At 42.2% G+C, this 19,510-nt stretch overlaps 1 protein-coding gene across 3 annotated transcripts in view; it reads left to right on the forward strand.

Annotated features, from left to right (window-relative positions):
• arhgap9 (Rho GTPase activating protein 9) overlaps positions 1-19,510 on the forward strand; it is a 54,188-nt gene that overhangs the window by 14,363 nt on the left and 20,315 nt on the right. For all 3 annotated transcript variants that reach the window (XM_030091353.1, XM_030091354.1, XM_030091355.1), the window contains exons 2-7: positions 1,053-1,385; positions 2,076-2,274; positions 2,767-3,113; positions 9,951-10,193; positions 12,276-12,365; positions 17,582-17,647. In XM_030091353.1, coding sequence (XP_029947213.1) covers positions 1,164-1,385; positions 2,076-2,274; positions 2,767-3,113; positions 9,951-10,193; positions 12,276-12,365; positions 17,582-17,647 — 1,167 coding nt within the window. In that variant the 5' untranslated portion in view covers positions 1,053-1,163. The remainder of the gene's footprint in view (positions 1-1,052; positions 1,386-2,075; positions 2,275-2,766; positions 3,114-9,950; positions 10,194-12,275; positions 12,366-17,581; positions 17,648-19,510) is intronic.

Raw genomic sequence — 19,510 nt, forward strand, 5'->3', positions numbered from 1 at the left:
GTGTGTGTGTGTGTGTGTGTGTGTGTTTGTTTGCAGAAGTGTGCACGCACGTGGATGAGTGGGTTTGAGCACTCTGAGGCTGCTTTTCTACGCGTCTGGCAGAAAGTTAGATGTTCTCTTATGTAAGCGGGTCTTGGCTGGGTAAAGCAAGGGTTTAGCTTGGGGATGCTGGCTCAGGTGGAGAGATGGAGACAGATGCTATTTTGAGTATACTGCGCTCCTTACATCCTCTAAACGCATGAGTTATTCACTCACATGGGTCTCTCAGTTCTAACGGGATGAAAGGACAATAGCAAAGTGGTGCGCTGTGGGTTTCTGCAAGTCTCTATTTTATCTTCTGGCATGTAGACTCAAATTGCAAGTGGGAAAACGGCTGATCCTATAAATTTCAGAGTAGCAGTGAAGTGTCCTATTAATTCGTTTTTGCCTCGTCACAGCATCATGATAAATAAATGAGTGAAGACTCAAACTACTGCTTCATTGAAACACATTTTATAAAGTGCATTCGTTGTAAGTGTGATAGAGACAGATTAAAATGGTTAAAAGCATAAAGCTAAGTGTTAGGATTATCGCATTTTCATGCCTTACTTGAAGACTTTCCAGATATTTGAAATTGCATCTTAAAAATCGTTAATCGACAATTACGGCCTCACAAGCTGTGATTTTGTATTTTCAGACGTGGGTTTTGTGGCTGTTGTATGAAATAAACATATTTATTTGAAATTATCATTATCTGGGAGAAAGGCTGATAATCAGACGCTGCAGTCTGTTGATATATAACTGGGATTAACAACAAAAAGTCAAAGTATTTAATTAATTCTTTTCCAATTTCTTGTCAAAAGTCAGTATAAGTAGTGTTTCCAGGTGACTTGAATTTAATTAATCCAACAGTTATAAAGCTGGAAGCATTGTATTGATTCCCTCTGAATGATCAAAAACAGCCATTGTTAACACTGAAACACATATAATCTCATTTGTCCAAGACCCAGTAATGATGTCCATGGTTTTTCCTCACAGTTCTGATAACCTCCTCCTCCTCTCGTGTGTTTCAGAGCATGGCACTGGCCTGGCTCCAGTCTTACCTGCCCTGCACTGTCCCAGCCTGCAACACACATCAGCACACTCCCAGTGCGTCTTGCTGAACCGGGCCTGGGTGCAGAGCCATGCTGTCCGGGAGTTGGCGTCGCTCCGTGGGGCACCAGCAGCCCGCTGCAGCTCCTGTGATGGCCACCAGGGGGATGACGGTGTGCGGCGTGCCCACCGGCACGGTGGTCCTCGAGGCCCAGTACGACTACAACTACCGAGGAGCCGACGGCCGGCAGGTTTGCATCAGAGAGGGAGAACGGTTTGTCCTGCTGAAGAAGACCAATGCTGACTGGTGGCAGGTGAGGAAACGACTGCTGCTCTTCATCTTTCCTGTTAAAAACATTACATAAAACATGTTCCATCTAAATCATCAATAAGCACCTCGATATTTAAAAAACAAAACATTATCTTGATTTTAAATCACTTCACATACTTTTCGGTGCACACATATTAATATATGCAAACTGCCGTGTAGCTGTCTGGGGTAACAATTATAAAAATTCATTGCATCTGCTGAAGAGCAGTTAAAGAAGCGTTCATAAGGTTTGATATCTTGATCACACTAATACATTCTTTTTGAAGTTGAAGTTAATCAAATTCATGGATGTGGTGGAATTACAAACAGCACAAATGATGTTTAAGGCCAAAAAGAAAGAATTACCAACAACTGTTCAAAGTTTGTTCTGTACGATCAGAAGATCTGCAGAGCGGCTGAGCCACACCGATGTAGATTTACATCAATGACGATGATGAGTCTGCTTTTAAATCGTGTTGGTCAACAGAGAGAAGCAGCTCTGCCATTAACCTTTGAGCCTGTGAAAAGAGAAGTTGTGTGTTGCTGTGTGTGTGCTGTCAGGGGAACTGAAGTGGTGGATATTTCTGCTCTGGTTCCAGCCCTTCCCTCGCCGTGTTGCCGCTTGGTTGAACTGAGTGGATTCATGTGGGAGAAAATAGCGAAAGCGCGCGTAAACCTGCGTCCTCTCTGACAGGTACGGCGGATCGGCGCGGCCAGCAAGACGAAGCCGCTGTACGTTCCTGCCACGTACGTGACGGAGGTGCCTATCGCGCCGATGCCCTCGCCGCAGCGCCTGGTCATGTCCACGTCGCTCAACTCCAACCTCAGGATACTGCCCCGGGTGTCGCTCTCCCCCAGCCCGGCAGGGACCGTCTCCAGCCAGCAGCACCAAGGTAAATGTGCACAGAGCGGAAACACAGACTATCAAACCTAATCAAGATGTTGGTGTCACACTAAATGAAAGAAAACTTTTAATTCACAAACGTTTTGTGATTAACAGATGGAAATAAATTTTCATCTTTAGTTATTTCGTACATGGTGGTCACAGGGCAGAGGTCAGAAGCACAACAAGATAAAATGCAAATTTTATCTTAAACCGATCAAATGAAGTTTCGAATAATCACATCATGAAGTTTTTTTAAAGTCCATCCTGTCTTTCAGTTATTGCGTTGCAACATTTCAACGGTCAGTGTTTTCAAGTTGTTCTAAAAATTCCCTTTCTGTGCAAAAATAGCTTTTAAAATGCAAGCAGAGAGCAAGACATTAACAAACAAACCTGATCTTTTCAAATATTGTATGTCTTGTCGTTGTGTTTACTTCATTTTATAGCCCTTCTTTTACTTCCTGTCAAGGCTGAATGGAAATTTTCCCGTTATCTTCCGCAGCAAATAAACTCATCTATCGCTCCATGGAAAACCTCAACTCCAGCAGTGCCTTGCGGGGTCCGGACGGCAGCAGGGAGGGAGGCCGCTCTCTGCCCCTCTCCGGATTCTCCTTCACCCCCAACTCGCCCGGCTCCCCCTCCGGCCACCTCACGGTCCCCGCGCCCCAGCGGGCGGTGCCCATGATCACCCGGAGCCAGAGCTCCAGCAACCTGCCGGAGAACGTGATGGAGAACCCGTACGACGAGGTGGGCGGCGGCTTCGGCGCCCGTGGCAACCACAGAGTCCCGAAGAAGTCCTGCAGCCAGTGGGACGTGGTGGGCGCTTCGGGAAAGAACAACCACCTGCAGGTGAGTCCGGACACAGCATGAGCGGCCCACAAATGTCAAACAGTGCAATAAATAAAAGATTTGATTGAAAAAGGCTGAAATGAAAGGTGATACCACGGACGTGTTGGTGGAGGAAAACATTACAGCAAATACATCCGAATTCAGTTTGTGGAATCAGATTGTTATGTTTGATACTACAAACAAAAAAAAAACAAAAAAAAAGAAAAGTACTTACGATCTCAGTCATTCAATAATCAGTATGAAGAACAAAGAAGGTAAATAACAGAAACTAGGTCAAACAAATCCATCCCATGCATGTGACGCTAAAGGAAGTGTGGGATTAGATTAATTTTTGATTTCCTCTCATTGGCAAATTCTCTAATCTCATGGATTTACAGGTCGTAACTCCAAAACTACCCAGCTGGTGTTTTGTTTGTTTTTTAGCATTAATACAATAACAGTGGAAAAAAAAGGTTAGAAAGGTATATGATGTATGAATTTATCAAGGCCTGCGAAGATATCCCAAAGGGAAAATTCTACCTTCACTTAAATGTGTTTAACCATTTCCACTGTTTCCCAAAAATCGGAACGAGTCCGTTGACTTCCGTGGTGACGCCACGGTTAGTTTGTATTTGATTTACGTCGGTACTTGACCTCAATAATCCTCCTAGAACAGCAATCAAGTTGGCGTTGTGGTGACGCCAGAGCGACCCCCGCATTACATCAGAGGGGATTACACAAGGCGTCACCGCTGAGAGGAATACTCAAGGTTATCCTCCCGTCAACCGAGGGGAAACTCCCGCTGCCCAGGGTCTGCGCTGTCGGTCCCGACGTTTCCCACTGAACCGTGCGCGAACAAGCCACTTCCGACCGTGGATGGATGTGATCTCAGTGGAAATGGCAGCGCTGTTTTCCCGTCTCTTATCTTCGGTCTTTCCTGTCGGACTCTTTCTGTCTCTGCGTCCATCCCTCTCTCGCTCTCTCAGGACCCCTCTTCACTCCAGGCTTTAATACCAGTAAGCAGGATTATTGCAGCCACATTCAGGTCATAACTGCCTGTTTTTCAACCAGAAAAAAAAAAAAAAAAAACACTTTCTCACCATTTAGGACTTTGTTTAGGATGTAAGTCCCTCCAAATCCATGATGAAATTCAATTAGCTTTAATATTTTTTCTCTCTTGGGGCATTCATGCACAGGGCATGCACTAATAATTTACTGCCGTTCTGAATATTTCACTGTATTTTATCAGAGAGCATAATTTATGGATTTTTGTTTAGGTTTTGTAAATTTCAGACTTCTTTTTTAAGATATACAGTATTACAACCAGCTAAAACTAAGGGAAAATTGGAGTTTTGTTTAAGGCTTATTATGCAAGAATATTTTGGAATCCAGTCCAGTTGGGGCTCAATCTAACTGTACCTGGACCCTGATCTAAAAATATTATGATGTAAATAAATCTTGAGAATAAAATCACTGTTTCAATCCTGGTTTGTTTAGTTTTGCTCATATTTAAACTTACTGAAAAGATGTAACAGGAGGATGACGGCAGGTCTCAGTTCAGTCTTATGGAAAGTGTCTGTGTAGGTCAGAGCTGCCTGTTTGTTGTCTGTAAATAAAGTTTGTTTGGGCTGTTGGTATCACCGTGTGGACGCATCGCGACAAGGTCGCAAATCTCTGTGAAGAGTGGAGCCACGACCCGATGTCAACCCATGAAATGAAGACACACACACACAGAGACATACATACATACAAATGTACGCACACAAAAGCACAGACACATACAAACTCACAACAGTATGCAAAAGACCAGCAAAAGTCACACAATAAAATGAACAAAAATGTGCAGAATCACACAAAACAAAACAAAAGACAACACATAGACAAACTCAGAACGACAAACCAACAGACAGCAAAATACCCACAGGGACAGAGGAAATTAAGAAAACAGTCCTAAAATCAAAAACAAACACTCAAAAACTCTTATATTAAAAACTTCATAAACACAAGAACAAAATCAAACAGTTGAACATAATCTCAGAGAAACACACACAAATCACCCACAGATACACACAAATTCAAATAAAATCTCCTGAAAACAATCACACGAAGAAACAGCTTGTGACGTCTTCATTAAAATACTTAATTTAAATAAAAAATAAATAAATAAACAGAGATGACTTATTTTTCCAACTCTCCCTCACTTCTTCATGTCACGCTTATGAACACTTACTTACTTGCATATCAACATTAAGCATGGAGCAGTTTTATTTTTCATCTTTCATGTTTGAATTCAAAATCTCATTCATAATTTAAACCAAACACAAACATGTTTGGTGAAACTCGGTTTGGAGTTATACTTAAGGCAGTGTGGAGAAAATGACAACTTATTCTCTGCAGTTGCAATTTTAGGGCTTCACAATTTGAACATTTTTTTTTTAGATGTTTAAAAGGTATAAAAAGGATTGTCATTTGCTCACAGTGCTGCCCTCTGCTGTAAGCCACAGTCACACACACACACACACACACGCAGTGACAGTGCGCCCCATCAGTGACCTGAAAGAGTGAGTTATGTAACAGGGATCAACCTGTGAGTCTCTCAATCAGTCACTGAATTCTGCGTCACTCGTATCTTGTTTAAAGATGACACAACGTGTTTATTCTTCCAATTAATTTGATTGGATTGAAAGATTTTTTTTTCCCTCCTAATCTGTGCCTCCGTGCGTGTGTGTGTGCGCGGTACAAAGTGATGGATTAGTGTGCAGTATGAGACTGGAGGATTTATTTGTCTGCCTTTGTTTGGCCCTGCTGGAGCTTTTCTGTTCCTAACATACTGACATGGTGACGACAGAACAATCTGCAGTGTGTGCTTCCTAATTTGTGCTCTTAAAATTTGTCACACAGATAAGAAAACACAACTCAACACATGTACAGGACTTCCTGCAAGTCACTGCTCTATAAAAATGTTCACATCCTTCACTTAAGTAGAAGGATGCATGCATGTGTTAAGAAAGAAATTAGATTTAAGTATATTAGTAAAAGTGAAATATTTGTCTGCATTTAGATGAGCGGTCACACCAGTTTAATCATGTATAATGGCACAGATTCAACCTGTGATTCACCTTGTATCAGTTTTGAGTCAGAAACTAAAATGTCTTCCTAATAAGAAAAGTTACAAACCAGGCTGGACTTCATATGAAACATTACTCCTTATTTAATGTGTTGAACTGGATGCTTGCACACATACATTTTGCTCTCAGTGTGCGTGTGTCTAGCGGATGATCAGCTCGGAATAAAACCATGGGCCGTATTTTCACGGCGCAACGCAGAGATCGCAAACTGGCGGTGGCGCAGTCATATTTTCGTGAATGGGTTTCTGACCGGTCCACTGCGCTTGCGCCGAGATGGGCGTGGCCGCGCACCAGGGGGAGGTGTCGACAGAATCAGCTGGGCGCGGTGATAATTTTGTGCAGAAGGTGTGCGCAGGCAGGGGAGCGGAAGATCTGATGATAATTCGTCTGAGAAAACCTCACAGACAGGTTTCCAGCTTGTCAGTGCCATTAAGATCACTTATGAAATAAAAACATTCTTTCTAAATGCTTCTCCCTCCTCTGTTTAGACTGCAGGATTTGAGCCTGAAGCGCTCCTGTGATTGTGTAGAAGCTATTTGTCGTTGGAAAATAATAGTGAGTGAGTGAGTGAATGAATGAATGAATGAATGAATGAATGAATGAATGAATACAAATAACTTGAGTTTGAGCACTGATGTCGCATCGAGCGCAGCCGTTTGTCCCGACCCCAATATCATTTCTTGGAGTCGCCAAATAATTACGGAAAAACATAGATGCACAGAAATAATTTTGAATGATTGTTTCTGACGGGAGGATTTTTTTGGCTTTGTTTTGTGTGTGTGTTTTTTTTTATTTGTTTATTTTGCGTGTTTCTGATCCGGTCTTTGTCCAGAGACATGGGCGCGCAGCAGCGGCTCAGTGACAGGCTACCAGTTGACCCAGGACCAGACGTGGTGACTGGGCTGAGCAGCGGGTCGCACCGCGGACTGGGGGTCCGCTGAGCGCCGCTGTCAGCGGGCTGCTGGCTGAGCTCTGCGCCCGCAGCGTCTGGAGCCTCGCCGGTGGAGCGGAGGGTTACAGAGAACATGCGGCTGAGCGCATCGTGAAGATGTTTGACCTGTTTCAGCAGATATCCATCAGGACAAAACACTCTGCTCAGGGCTGAAGACTGCTCAACATCAGATCCTGTAAAGTGGGACAGATATCTTTTCATCATGTCACAGAAACTGAATAATGCGGTTCACCTGGGAGGATAGACTCTGGATCGCTTTATGCTTCTAATACGATTGTTTTCAATGGGATTGGACAAAAACCACCCATGTGTCATATCACCCACAATATGAATCATCAAACCCGCAACTGTTGCGCAGCTGTTTTTTCCGTCTAAATGCAGGTGACTAACACTAGAACAGCCAAGACGGTCTGACAGACCGTTTGGGTTTTTATAATTCAAATAAATCTGTTAAAAATAATTCCCCTGCCCTCTAATTCTTTGACTTTTCCTTCCATAATATTACAAAGCATTTATACCTCCAAAAAAGATGAAAAAAAAAAGGCGCACTTTGCGGGGCTTTTTTTCTGCTATTGATTTGTTTTGGTTCATGCGCGCATCTGAACAGGGGGCTAGCTCTGACAGCAGACAATCAGACAGACGGCCAGAAATATCAACCAAATCCCCAAAGACAATGAAAAGAGGCATAATGAAGAGATATTCAGTGGAAGAAGCTTTAGCAATGATACAGGAGGTCAGTGAGGGGGAATCGATGGCGGAGACGTGTCGGACATCAGCGATCTTGACTGGAGTGAAGAGGAGGAAAGTTCTGAATCAGAGTCAGAACAGCCACGGGACAAACAGCGAAAAAAATGTAATCCTGCTGCCCCAAAAATGCCCGATCGACCTCCAGCTGCTGTACAGTCCAGCGCAGAACCTGCAGTGGCGCATGGAAGCGCTCACGCGTCACCTCCAGGTATAGAGAATTACTGTAGGCTGCTGTCAGTTTAAAACTAAATAATAATAATATAAAATGGTGTAAAAAATAAACTAATGTAGTAAAATTCAACACAATAGGTAGTTGGCAGCAGGAGCACTGCAGCGTCTCCAGAGGTGCCAATTAAAGATTCAGGTAAAATATTATATCCTCCATCAGAGTACAGCAAACCATGTATTTTTTGTTTCCAAAAATTAATTTTAGAACAAACATATTTTCGGAATAAATACCTTTGTCCTGTAGAGCCTGCAGTCCCAGAATCAAATGAGCAGGGTGAGGACGGGACCGTGTGGGAAGGTGTCCGTCCTGATGCGCAGCCGGGGAGACTTATTTTACTAATTTTAATATGTTCTTGATTATTATTGACGGTTTATAATACAACCGTTCTGTGTGTGTGTGTGTGTATGTTTATCAGGGAAAGGACTGCACAGAGTGTGAGTGAGTGGTGACGCTACGCAAATGCGTACTGTAGAAAGTTTTAAATACATTTTAAAACCTGATTTGAGGCATTAATAAAGCAGACATGAGGCATTAAAAGGTTTGCTGATTCTCTTGACTTAATATTTTGATTATTTATCTTAATTTCTAATACATTATATTACAGAAAAACAACCTGTTGGTGTGCTCCTGCGCAAAAACACTGCAAAATGTGTGACGGTCTGGCTGAGCGTTGCGGCCTTTGGAGGGGGTGTAAGAATGCTGGCTGTTCTAGTGTTTACAGACACAGCGTTACACAGAGAGGGCTGCGCTTCTAACCATTTTCGCCCATGACCTAAGCCAAAATCAAGGGAAAATAAAATAATAAGGAATGGTAAAACGAAAGAAACGACGAAAAGGAGGCCAACTGAAAAAAAAAAATAAAGTAACCCAAAAATGCGCGTTCTGTAGCACTACGTTTTGACCGCTGTTGGTCTTCTCCAGACAAAACAAAAAATAAATAAATAAATAGAATAAAATAAAGGAACTACAGTAAGTGTGTTGAGAGTCAGTTGTCTGTGACTCATAGCTTCAAACTTCAATTTTCAAATCACAAAGGTTGACACTCTTCTGGCAGAGCTGGCGGACTGTTCATGTTGGTGAAGGGATGTGGTGCATTACAGAGAAGGCGTTCTGTTCTGCTGGGGTTCGGGGGTTCATATTCATATTTAATCAATAAGTAATCTGTATACACATGTGCATACAATAAAGTCGGTACGTCTTTAGAGGTTCAAGACATATTCATTTAATATTTATGTGCATCTGAACCTGACTTGTGACACAAAGAAGCAGAAATACGTTTAATTCCTCTCAGATGGTCTGGGATGTAGCAGAGCAGCCAGGAAATAAAATGTATTTCATCATGTTAATTTAGCAGTGAGCTTTGCTGCAGTGCATTCAAAAATGAGGAGAGGTGTTCATTTGAGTGGTCAAATTGTGCTCAGCTGGGTAAAACCCACTTTCTCTCCTCCCTCTTGCGCCACCTGCGCCGGTGGGCGGGATGGAGGCGTGACTGCCCCGCTCTGCGCCCGTTCACGAAATTAGCAAAATGTTGTGGACACGCCCCGTTGACTTCTTGCGCCGAAAGCCCGCCACAGCCTGCCTAGACCGCGCATAGACCCGGCGCAGTTCACCAATTTAGAGCCCCATGAGTGATTATCAGATGCAGACCATATTTAAATCAGTGCTTGTCGTTTGTTAAGAGGAGAATAATCTTCTGGAAAGTGATTTTTTTCTGAGTTTGTTTGCTTCCGTTCACCGTGGATAGATTGGATGAAGCACTGAGGTCTCACAAGTGTTCCTCCGTCCCTCTGTCTGCCTCCCAGGTCCCTACAGAGTCCTACCTGTCGCAGCTGTCTTGGCAGGACTCGCCTCTCTACACTCCGGAGAAGCGTCAGTCTCAGCTGGAGCCGCCCAGCCCCGCTCCGGGTCAGCAGCCTCTGCAGGTCATGGACCTGTGGGAGCAGTACTCCGACCCCGCCTCCGGGAGATGCTACTACGTCAACAGCATTACCAAGGAGAGGTCCTGGAAGCCCCCCCGACGAGCCCGCCGCCAAGCCGCCGACAGGGTAAAGAGGCCGTCCTCAATCCACCTCTCTTGAACTTAATTTTGTGAAAAACTTTGCGTTTTCCCGGGTCTATGAAAATGTCTTTCCTCAAAGGAGTGAATGGGAAAGGTTGAGGGTGTAAATTGAAAGCGTGCGGCTCATTGATATGCTTGCACGGTTTAACTGTATCAGCATTAAAAGGGACCTTTTTTTAAGCCAAAGAACTTCATAAGGCCGAAAGGAGAGGAGCCTGCTTGGCATTTTTTTTTTCCCCCTCTTTACTCAGACACAGAGCTGCAGACGCAGGCATCACAGGACTGGTTCTCCACAGCAGGAGCCTTGTGCACGAGGGGAGACTCGCATATGAGTCTGAGAGGTCGACACGCTATAGAAATTTCACTCTGGCATCAGGTCACATTGAGCTAGAAGTACTGGAGTCCAGCTTAGTGTAGTCATGAATGAAAGAACGATATAGCTGCTGCCACTGTGGGTCGCCGGATATCAGAAACATGTTGGAATCAATTGTTGAAATGTTGAATTTACATTTAAAACATCCAGCGAATGACCAAACTAATCTATATGAGGAAGCGTAGGTCACAGTGGAAATGAAAAAAAACTTGCTTTCACCACAACGAAACCCCCTACACAACCACTCATGCTATTTCCATCCAGATGTAGAAGCATTCTGATTGTATCAGAAGAGACTGAGAGACAAAACCACACCAAAACCATGCAGCCGAATGGCGGCAGGAGGCTCAGGTCGATATTTCTAGTTCCACCGTCAGACATCCAGCAGGAAGGTTCAGAGAGCAGAGAGCACGGACTGCAGGGGGGAGACTAGGAAATGCAGTGGTGACAATATAAATGTATGAGGAGGGAAGGAAGGTCAGTTAATTAAAGATGATCTCCTTGCAGTTTTAGTGGTTCAGGGTGACCTGAGTCATGCTGAACTATTAAAAGTTATTAGTTTGAGGAATCTAAGGTCTGATCTTAGGTATAAAAACTGTGTGAACCTCCCTCTGCCTCCACAAGAGAAGCTTTGCCTGCGCTAAGCAGCACTGTGACCACAAAACAAACTATTTGAGATTTTACAAGAAGCCTGTAAAGAGAAGTAAAGTTTGAGATGTAATCTCTTCTGTTGGTGCGTTTTGAAGCGCCAGCTGGAGACTCTTCAGAGAGCCATTGGGGGAAGGAATTAAAATAGTTGAGCCTAGAAGTAACAATGGCCTTGACAAATTTCCCTTTGTCACTCTGAGCCAACATGTTCTTGATTGTTGTGATACAGTCTTGAAGACTCCCGAACAAATGAGTCAAAGTAGTCTTGGATCGCTAACTGCCTCTCAGTCACTTCTGGTTACATTGTGAAAGAACATGAACGCTGCAGTTTGACAGCATTACTTCAGTGTGAAGCCCCTGCCAGGAGCTGATAAGCTGAGCTTAGCCTGAAGTACAAAGCGAAGGGAATGTGGCTTCATCCAAACTAGGTCTGCACAGTATGTTGCAAATGCATTGTTGGGACAACATCAGCATGCTCAAATGCAATTTGAAAAAGCCTGACTAAACTTCACTAAACTATATTTTTTTGTGCATTTGTGCTCTGCAAAATGACAGAAAAGTGCAAATACTTAAAGCTGCATGTTACTACAGCCGGTCTCAGTATTTACTTTACAGACACAGACTCTCTCTTCAGCTGCAACTTTTAGCTTCCGGTCCTGCAGATTATTAAACGTGTCAACCTGTGACATACTTTTATTAGCAGCAGTTGTGCGGTGGTTAGCATCGTCTCACATCAAGAGGGAGTGGTGTGTGAACCTTTTGACGAGGAATTCACCGCTGTTAGTTTGCATGTCTTTGTTGTGTGTATGAGTGGGTTTTTTATATAGGCAACTGACTCTTAACTTGATTGTTTGTTACAGATTTTAGCTTTTACTATAGATAATGTGTATTATTTTGCTGAATAGCCACAGTATTTATAAAGTATATGTCACTGCCTGACAGACTGGAATTCCACTCATGTCCATCTCAAAGAATTCTTGTCAATGTTTAAAAGTTGCTGTATTTAAAGTTTCTAACTGAGATTTCCTTTGTTTTTGTCTTCGGCAGGTCAGTGCAGTGCAACCACAAACGTTACCCAGAGACACCAGCCACCTATCACTACCACTTTCTGGAGCTGGCAATGGGACCGTGCACCGGGTGAATACACACTCAGTCACTGCTGTTCGACTCTGTCTGATGTGACAGGATGTGAGAACAGTGTCTTTTTTGTTGCGCATTTGTGTGTCATTTTCATGAAAGGAACATTTCCTAAAGGCCTCAAAAAACTTTCTTTTGGAAGCGACGTTGGTTCAAGCTTAAAATTTGATTCTCAGTGGCATGAAAAAATATTTCTTTAGTTCTGAAGAAAAATATTCAACAATATATAACAGTAAAAGTATCATAATTATGAACTATGATCACACATTAGAGCTGGGCAACGATTAAATTTCTTAATTCCGATTAATTGCACTCCAATCCTGGAGTTAATCGCGATTAAAATGGCTCATTTGAAGTCTGCCGAGGCCATTCGAAATGTGTGTGTTACATAATAATTTTACAATTCATCAAATATGATTTATAATAGCTTCTAATACCAAGTCTTTACCAAGATTGTCCCCCCCCAACACAAACACACACACACACACACACACACACACACACACACACACACACACACACACACACACACACACACACACAAACACAACCACCAAGAGCAGAGCAGATGAAAAATGTAAGTTTCTTATGAGGCCACTTCCTCAAACTTCCTTCTATCTCTGAGCCTCAGACACAGAAAGCAGCCTAACCTTACTTACCTTCATTAAAACAGATTGTGTGTTGAAGGGAAATGCGTGTTTTCAGCGCCTGAAAAAGACCCAGCGGGCCGAAACGTTGCACCAGCAAAACATGTAATTTAAGTTTCATTTTCATTTTTGTCATATTTGCGCTCCTGATTTCAGTTTGTGCCTTACTTTGAAACTTTGAAATGCATAGATTAACGGCAACGTTTTTTTTTTCTCGCGGGATAAGAGTCTCGCGATAACGCAGCACGTTTTCGCCGTTAACGGCCCAGCTATATCCCACATACATGTACATCCATGTAAATGTGAGGAACCGTTGCGACAAATGTTACTGGCCGTGACCTTTTCATATAAAAACATATTTTACAAAAATGCAAACCTGTGGAATTTTTCTTAAAAAAAATGACAGTGCAGCATTAAAATGACATGAAAAGGCATTCAATTTGACTAGATGATTTCTGCAGAAACCCTGTGTGAATTGAAAACTTGTATTTTTACACTGTAGAAGGAAAATGAACATTTATGAATTGAGCATGGCAGAACATAGGTATGATACCGTATGTCCAGTTAAATACTTTGTGGACAAAGTAGATAATATTGATATGTTGACTTGTGGAAGGATGAAGGTTTCTATATTAAAACTATGTCAGAGTAAGTAAAATTACTGGAGTGAAGACTCCCTCTTCCAATGAAGATACAGCTCAGTGAGCTCGCTGCGCACCTTTTCAAAGCTGTGTGTGTGTGTCAAAGTCATTTGGTTTTACTGTCATACTGTCGTTCATAAGATTTTCCTCCAAGTGTCAATAACTTTTAATATTCTAAACTTCCTGCTCTTTCCTGAGTGAAAATCAGTATTAAAGGAGGGTTAACAGATGTAATGTCACATATTTAAAGTGCAAATCACTGTGCTTTGATATCTTCACACATACAGGCCAGACCTCAGTGAGCCAAATACGCACACACACACACACACACAGACACACACACACACACAGATCCTTTGCCTGTTTTCTATGAATGTATTCATATGAAGTCTCCATCTGTCACCACAGTGCACCTGCACCCACGTCCAGGCCGGCGCCGCGCTCCATTTTCAAGCAGGCAGAAGTGCTGAGTGCAGCCGAGTCGAGCTGCCCCGCCGTTTACTGCCCAGCTCAGTTGCCCTTTCTGTTGATTTATTAACTGCCCCTCTGACCTACACCCCCCCCCCCCCCCCCCCCCCCCCCCCCCCCCCCCCCCAACCCCCCCACCCCCTCTGAGGACGTCTCTGTCGGGCTCATCCTCCGCTTTAATAACAAGCTAATGCCTCGCGACCTGCTGCAGATGAGCAGGAGCCATTAGTGGCTGACAGAGGGAGCTGGGAGTGTTTTAAATGCTAAACAGGGCAAAACATTTCTAAATATAAACCTTTGACTGAAGCTGCCTTTAAACTCTCGCAGACCTTGCAGATGTGTCACGGTGAAAACTCCCAGCGTATCAATTATTTCACCTACTTTGCAAACCTCATTATAACCTCGCTATAGATTAGATTAAAGCTTTATTCAACTCCAGTGGGGAATGTGTCACTGCATTCATCTCATCCCAGTTGTGGTGAAACGTCCATTGAGCGTTTTGGGGGGTTTTAAAGGGTCTTGCTCAGGGACCCCCTGCAGTGGGATTTGAACCAGCAAAACGTCGATGCCACTTATTTAAGTTTAGATTAAAGATTTAAATGTGTGTGGCTGTTACTCTCCCAGGAAAGAGCTTAAAATTATGAAAAATCTTGCATTTTTCTATGTTGTTCAACTCATTTTGATGGGAATCATTTGTAGATGATTTTATGCAAAACAGTTGTGAAAAATGTGACATTGTGCTTATTTTGAAATAGTTCTTATTGTGTGTATGTAAGTACAGATAAGTTTGCTTATTTACACTTGAAGGTTTTAAAGTTTTTAAATGTCCTTTCATCAACCCCCTTTGATAATCATGAGCCGTCCTGTGAAGAACTCTCTTAATGCTCATGTCAAACCAGGAAGCACCTCTGCCGGTTCAGACGTTGAGATTAGCGGGTTTCGGCAACGGCGCCCCAGAAATTGACCCGTCCGGCCGATCGGTGACGACACCGACGCGGCGAAGCCGCGCGAGCGCCGTGATCCAGATTGCTAGAGATAAGCATTTTGCATCTCAAGGTTGCATTGCCTCAACGTTGCATCAGTGTTTCAAATTTAATGTTGCTCATCAAAAAAATACCCGCATGATCAAAGCAGTGATTCCCCTCGTCAAGTCAGTGCGAGATGCATTCTGTTGACCTATATGTGTCACTATTTATTCTGAGGTACATGTATTAGCAAACAGGAACCGAACCGCGGTATATTTATTTATAATGCATGTGGAATGCCGCTTGGGTTTTGGATCCAGGTGTTAAATCCCAAGTGGCCCATTTTCCTTGTCAGCAGCCCAGGGCAGCCGATAGTCCATGTTTTATTTTTCGCTTTAACGTTTTCCACTTTGACATCTACCTTTTCTTTCATGTTGTTCTGTGCAGGTTGATTTCTGCCTTTGGAAACGGCTCAGAGGCCCAAGTGTAATACCAGCAGGGTTTTTATCCCAGTTTATACTTTTTTTTTTTTTTTAACTTTATTTTGACAAGAAAAAAAAAAGTGTTTTAATTTAAAAATTTTGCATATTTGACAGAAGCAAGTCAATCGAGCATGATTTTTGTTGCACAATTCAAAGAAATCATAATTGATAAAGCGTTAAGAAATAGATTGACAAACAGACCCTAAAGAAAAAGGTTCAGGTTGACGCAACATAAACACATAAACAGAGGGAGTGGTGAGTGAGGAAAGTAGAGACAGGAATGAATTCTTATAGAATGGCTTTAAGAACAAAACAGAGTGTCACAAATTCAGAGTAAAAGTGTTAAATGTAGTGAGGTGATACAGATACAGTGAAATTCATGTGACAAATGATTAGTTTACCAATAAAAAGAGCAAAAATTCCAAACTTTTTCTTCAGTTGAACGTTCATGTTGATGCTTATATTTAAATTGTGAACCAGTCCTCAGGTTTGGAGCATTTTCTGCTGTTTGTTTTTTTGAAAAGAGAACATATCGTGACATAACACTTGGCTTTAGAGCAAATACTGAGAATTTAATCTGAGAGAATTTAACCTTTGCTGTTTCAAGATGGAATAATTTTATAGAAATCCACAGATTGTTTTAGAATAAATGTTTGATTGTGAACATTTCAGACTACATATTTAGATTTTTTTAATTGTGCAGATTGTGGTCGGCTGTAATGTGCTAACCCTGGGGAAAGAGTTCGACTCTCGTGTAATCGACATCATTCATCATCATTTTCTAGATGTCCATCGCTTTAATCATTCAGGTTCATCTCTGACTTCTCGTTTGAATCTTGTTTGTCATTATTGACATTTTTATGATATCTTTAGTGTCGTTGACCTTTTCTCTTGTTTACTGTCCCACTTTGGTTGAACTGCTCTGCGTGGTTTTTGCACCTGTCACGCCCGCGTTCAGGTGGAAGTTGTATGATTTATAGCAGGTTGTTCATGCATTTGTTTTGTTAAGAAGTGTGTTGTGACTCCAGTTTACTCATACTTATGTATCATTGTTATGCTGAAATAGAGAATCTGAGTGCATCTTGCAGTTTTTCCTCAGGACGCAGCTTTTGCACAGATGAAAACGTTGGACGGTGGTTAATGTAAAATGGAAAATGGTAAATGTGGGGACGTTCGAAAACTCCTGTTGTGTTTGTGCAGTTGATAACACACCCTCCTGACTGAGCTGCGGTACGTGAGCACGATCGCACACGCTGATAAAGTCAGCTTGTGTCTAGAATGGGGAAGTAGAGACAAGCTGTGGCAGCTTGGAGGGATGAATGGTTTTTGCACTTTTGCACTCAGACCAAAAAAAGACAAACGGACATGACATAAAAAAAAAAAAAAAAGAAAAAAAAAACCCCAGACAAACGGCTGAGAACCTAAACTCGACTGACTGCTCTCAGAAGCGAAATTCTACCTGGATTTTACGATTTGGCGACTCTTCATAATGAACACATACGCCGTGAGTTGAACTTTATTATTGCGTTGTTTGATATATGAATGTGATTCATTTCATCGTTATACAGAAACTATCAGTCGTTTTTTAGCGTGGATCAGACTTAACTTCAAATGAATACGACACAATGGAGGTTTCACTTTTACTGAGCCTCTCGTTGGCGACGGTTGTGTGATGCTGCGTTTCAGTGCCGTCGCAGTTTTTGAAGAGAGCAGCTTTATTTGGCTGAGCAATAGTTTTCGCTGCTGCTGTGTGAGTTCGCTTCGTCAGAAACATGCCAGCGTCCTGTTTTTTTTTCACGCGGGTGTGAAATCAGTCCGTTTAGCTTCTGCTGTGGATCAGAGTAAAAACAGTCAAAACTCTGAAAATGACCACTTCTCTTGTCACCTTCATTAAAGGTCAGTTAGGTGGAAAATGCGGAAGTATTTTGTTTTATCAGGAGTAACAGATATTGGAACTCTTCACCTGTCTCCTTTGTCATTTTATCCTCTTTTCTTTCCTCTCTTTCTCTTCAGTTGTCGCCTGATTTTCTCTTCGGGAGCCACCAGAGGAATACCGACGACGGCTGGCAGATGAAACAGGTAACCCTCGTCTCTACCCGCCGCACTCTTTCATCACCACAGGGCATCTAATGCTTTTTCACCTTGACTATCACCTCCCCCCCCCCAAAAAAAAAAAAAAAAAACGTCAAGCACTGAAATAAAAGCACCTTTTATCAATTCTGCATACTCTATCAGAATTTGCGTAACAGAATGGCAGAACTTTGGTGACTTTTCCTGCCATGTTGACTTTGTTTTGCTGCATAAGACTCAATCCTGCTTCATGTCTTGCGTGCATCCAGTATTTTCTTATTGCACAGGCGTGAATATATAGATGTAAAGAAAAGAATGACTTGCTTGTGCTTCTTTGACAAAAAGTCTTCAGGTGACACCCAGTTTTTTTAGTGCGTGTGTGTGTGTGTGTGTGTGTGTGTATGTGTGTATGCCTCGCTGTGAAGGTATTCCTAAGTGTTTTGTCAGCGCCAAAAGGGGCTTTTTGATGGGGGGTATTTTCCTCATGAAAATCAATGAACCCAAGTTGTTAGATTTGCAAAAACTGCACCCTGACTGTATTACTGTAGAATACATTAAAGTCGTGCCAGCTATGCTCTTTAGATTCTCAGAGATCAGCGTTTATGCATATTAAGGTGGCGAAATAGCAACTCATGGTGTAAAAAGAAAGACTGTTACCCAAGCAGTTCCTACTGCAACATGTTGCATCACAGTGGGGTGTGGGTGCGCTTGGTTTAAAGCCCTTTTAAAGGCCTCCTCTTAGCAAAGGAGTAGATTTGGCTCTCAGTGCTAATCCTCCTTGCATGAAGAGATGGCAAACATTAGGAGGGATATTTAGTCTGATTGTTCAAACTGGGTTACAGAGATTGGGTACTTAATTATGGCTTCTGCTGCATGAAAGTTGTGTCAGTTGTTTTTTTTGCAGACGTGTTCAGTCATGCACACTTGTGTATGCAGATGCATGAGCCTGCAAGGGTAAATATTTTGCATGTGGAGCACCGGGACACTGCAACCCTTATGCACATACTGTAGTTCATCAGTCACTATTTCTGCACTCTGTCACAGTGGTGAGTTTCTCAGTGCCAGTGTTCAGAGAAAACTGCAAGTAGGTTGGAGAACTTGATAAAGGAGTTTTGCCAAGGCGATGGACGCACTGTGCAGCTCACACAATGATGTTCAAACTGTGAAATGTGACATTGCATGATTATGCAAGTGAGCATTTGCTGCTCCAGCTGTGGCACACTTATGCTTGAATTGTTATTTTAGAGTATTTTGCATTTCGCAAAGCTTGGTTATTGTGACGTAGGGGTGTCAGATATATAACCTACAAGCCAAAATCATTCAATCAGAAGGTCAATATTCGGTATTTATCAGGAAAACTTTTTTAATAGGAGTAATTGGTGTTCCTGGTTTATTTGATAGGGTGAGGAAATAAAATTAAATGAAAGATAGCTTTTCTTACAGCTAGAAAGCTGGAAGCTGGAAGCTAAAATTATGAAAACCTGCAGACTGATAGCTGCAGAATTTGTGTTTTGGAAAGCGTCAAGCTAAATGTTAACAAATGCAAATGTTGGTCTGAAGAGAGGCAGTGATGATCATTTTGCATCTTTCTGGAAATTTGGACACAAACAAAGCTAAAATTGAGTTAAATTATGATATTTATGGAGTTGCATTTGTCATTCAGACAAAATTATCGAAAAAAAATTGTGCCATCAATAGATAATGTTTTTTTTTATGTTTCATTGTATTTTTAACCAGGAAGTTGATTTGTCTTACAAACTTTCAGCAAAAAAATGACATTGAAACCTTTCATAATCTACTCTTATTTATTTGCACTATTTAGAGCCGTGGTAATTTAAAGATTATTATATCTCCATTTCCATGGTGTCTGCC

This window comes from Salarias fasciatus, chromosome 5, assembly GCF_902148845.1.
Source record: "Salarias fasciatus chromosome 5, fSalaFa1.1, whole genome shotgun sequence".
NCBI classification, from domain to species: Eukaryota; Metazoa; Chordata; class Actinopteri; order Blenniiformes; family Blenniidae; genus Salarias; species Salarias fasciatus.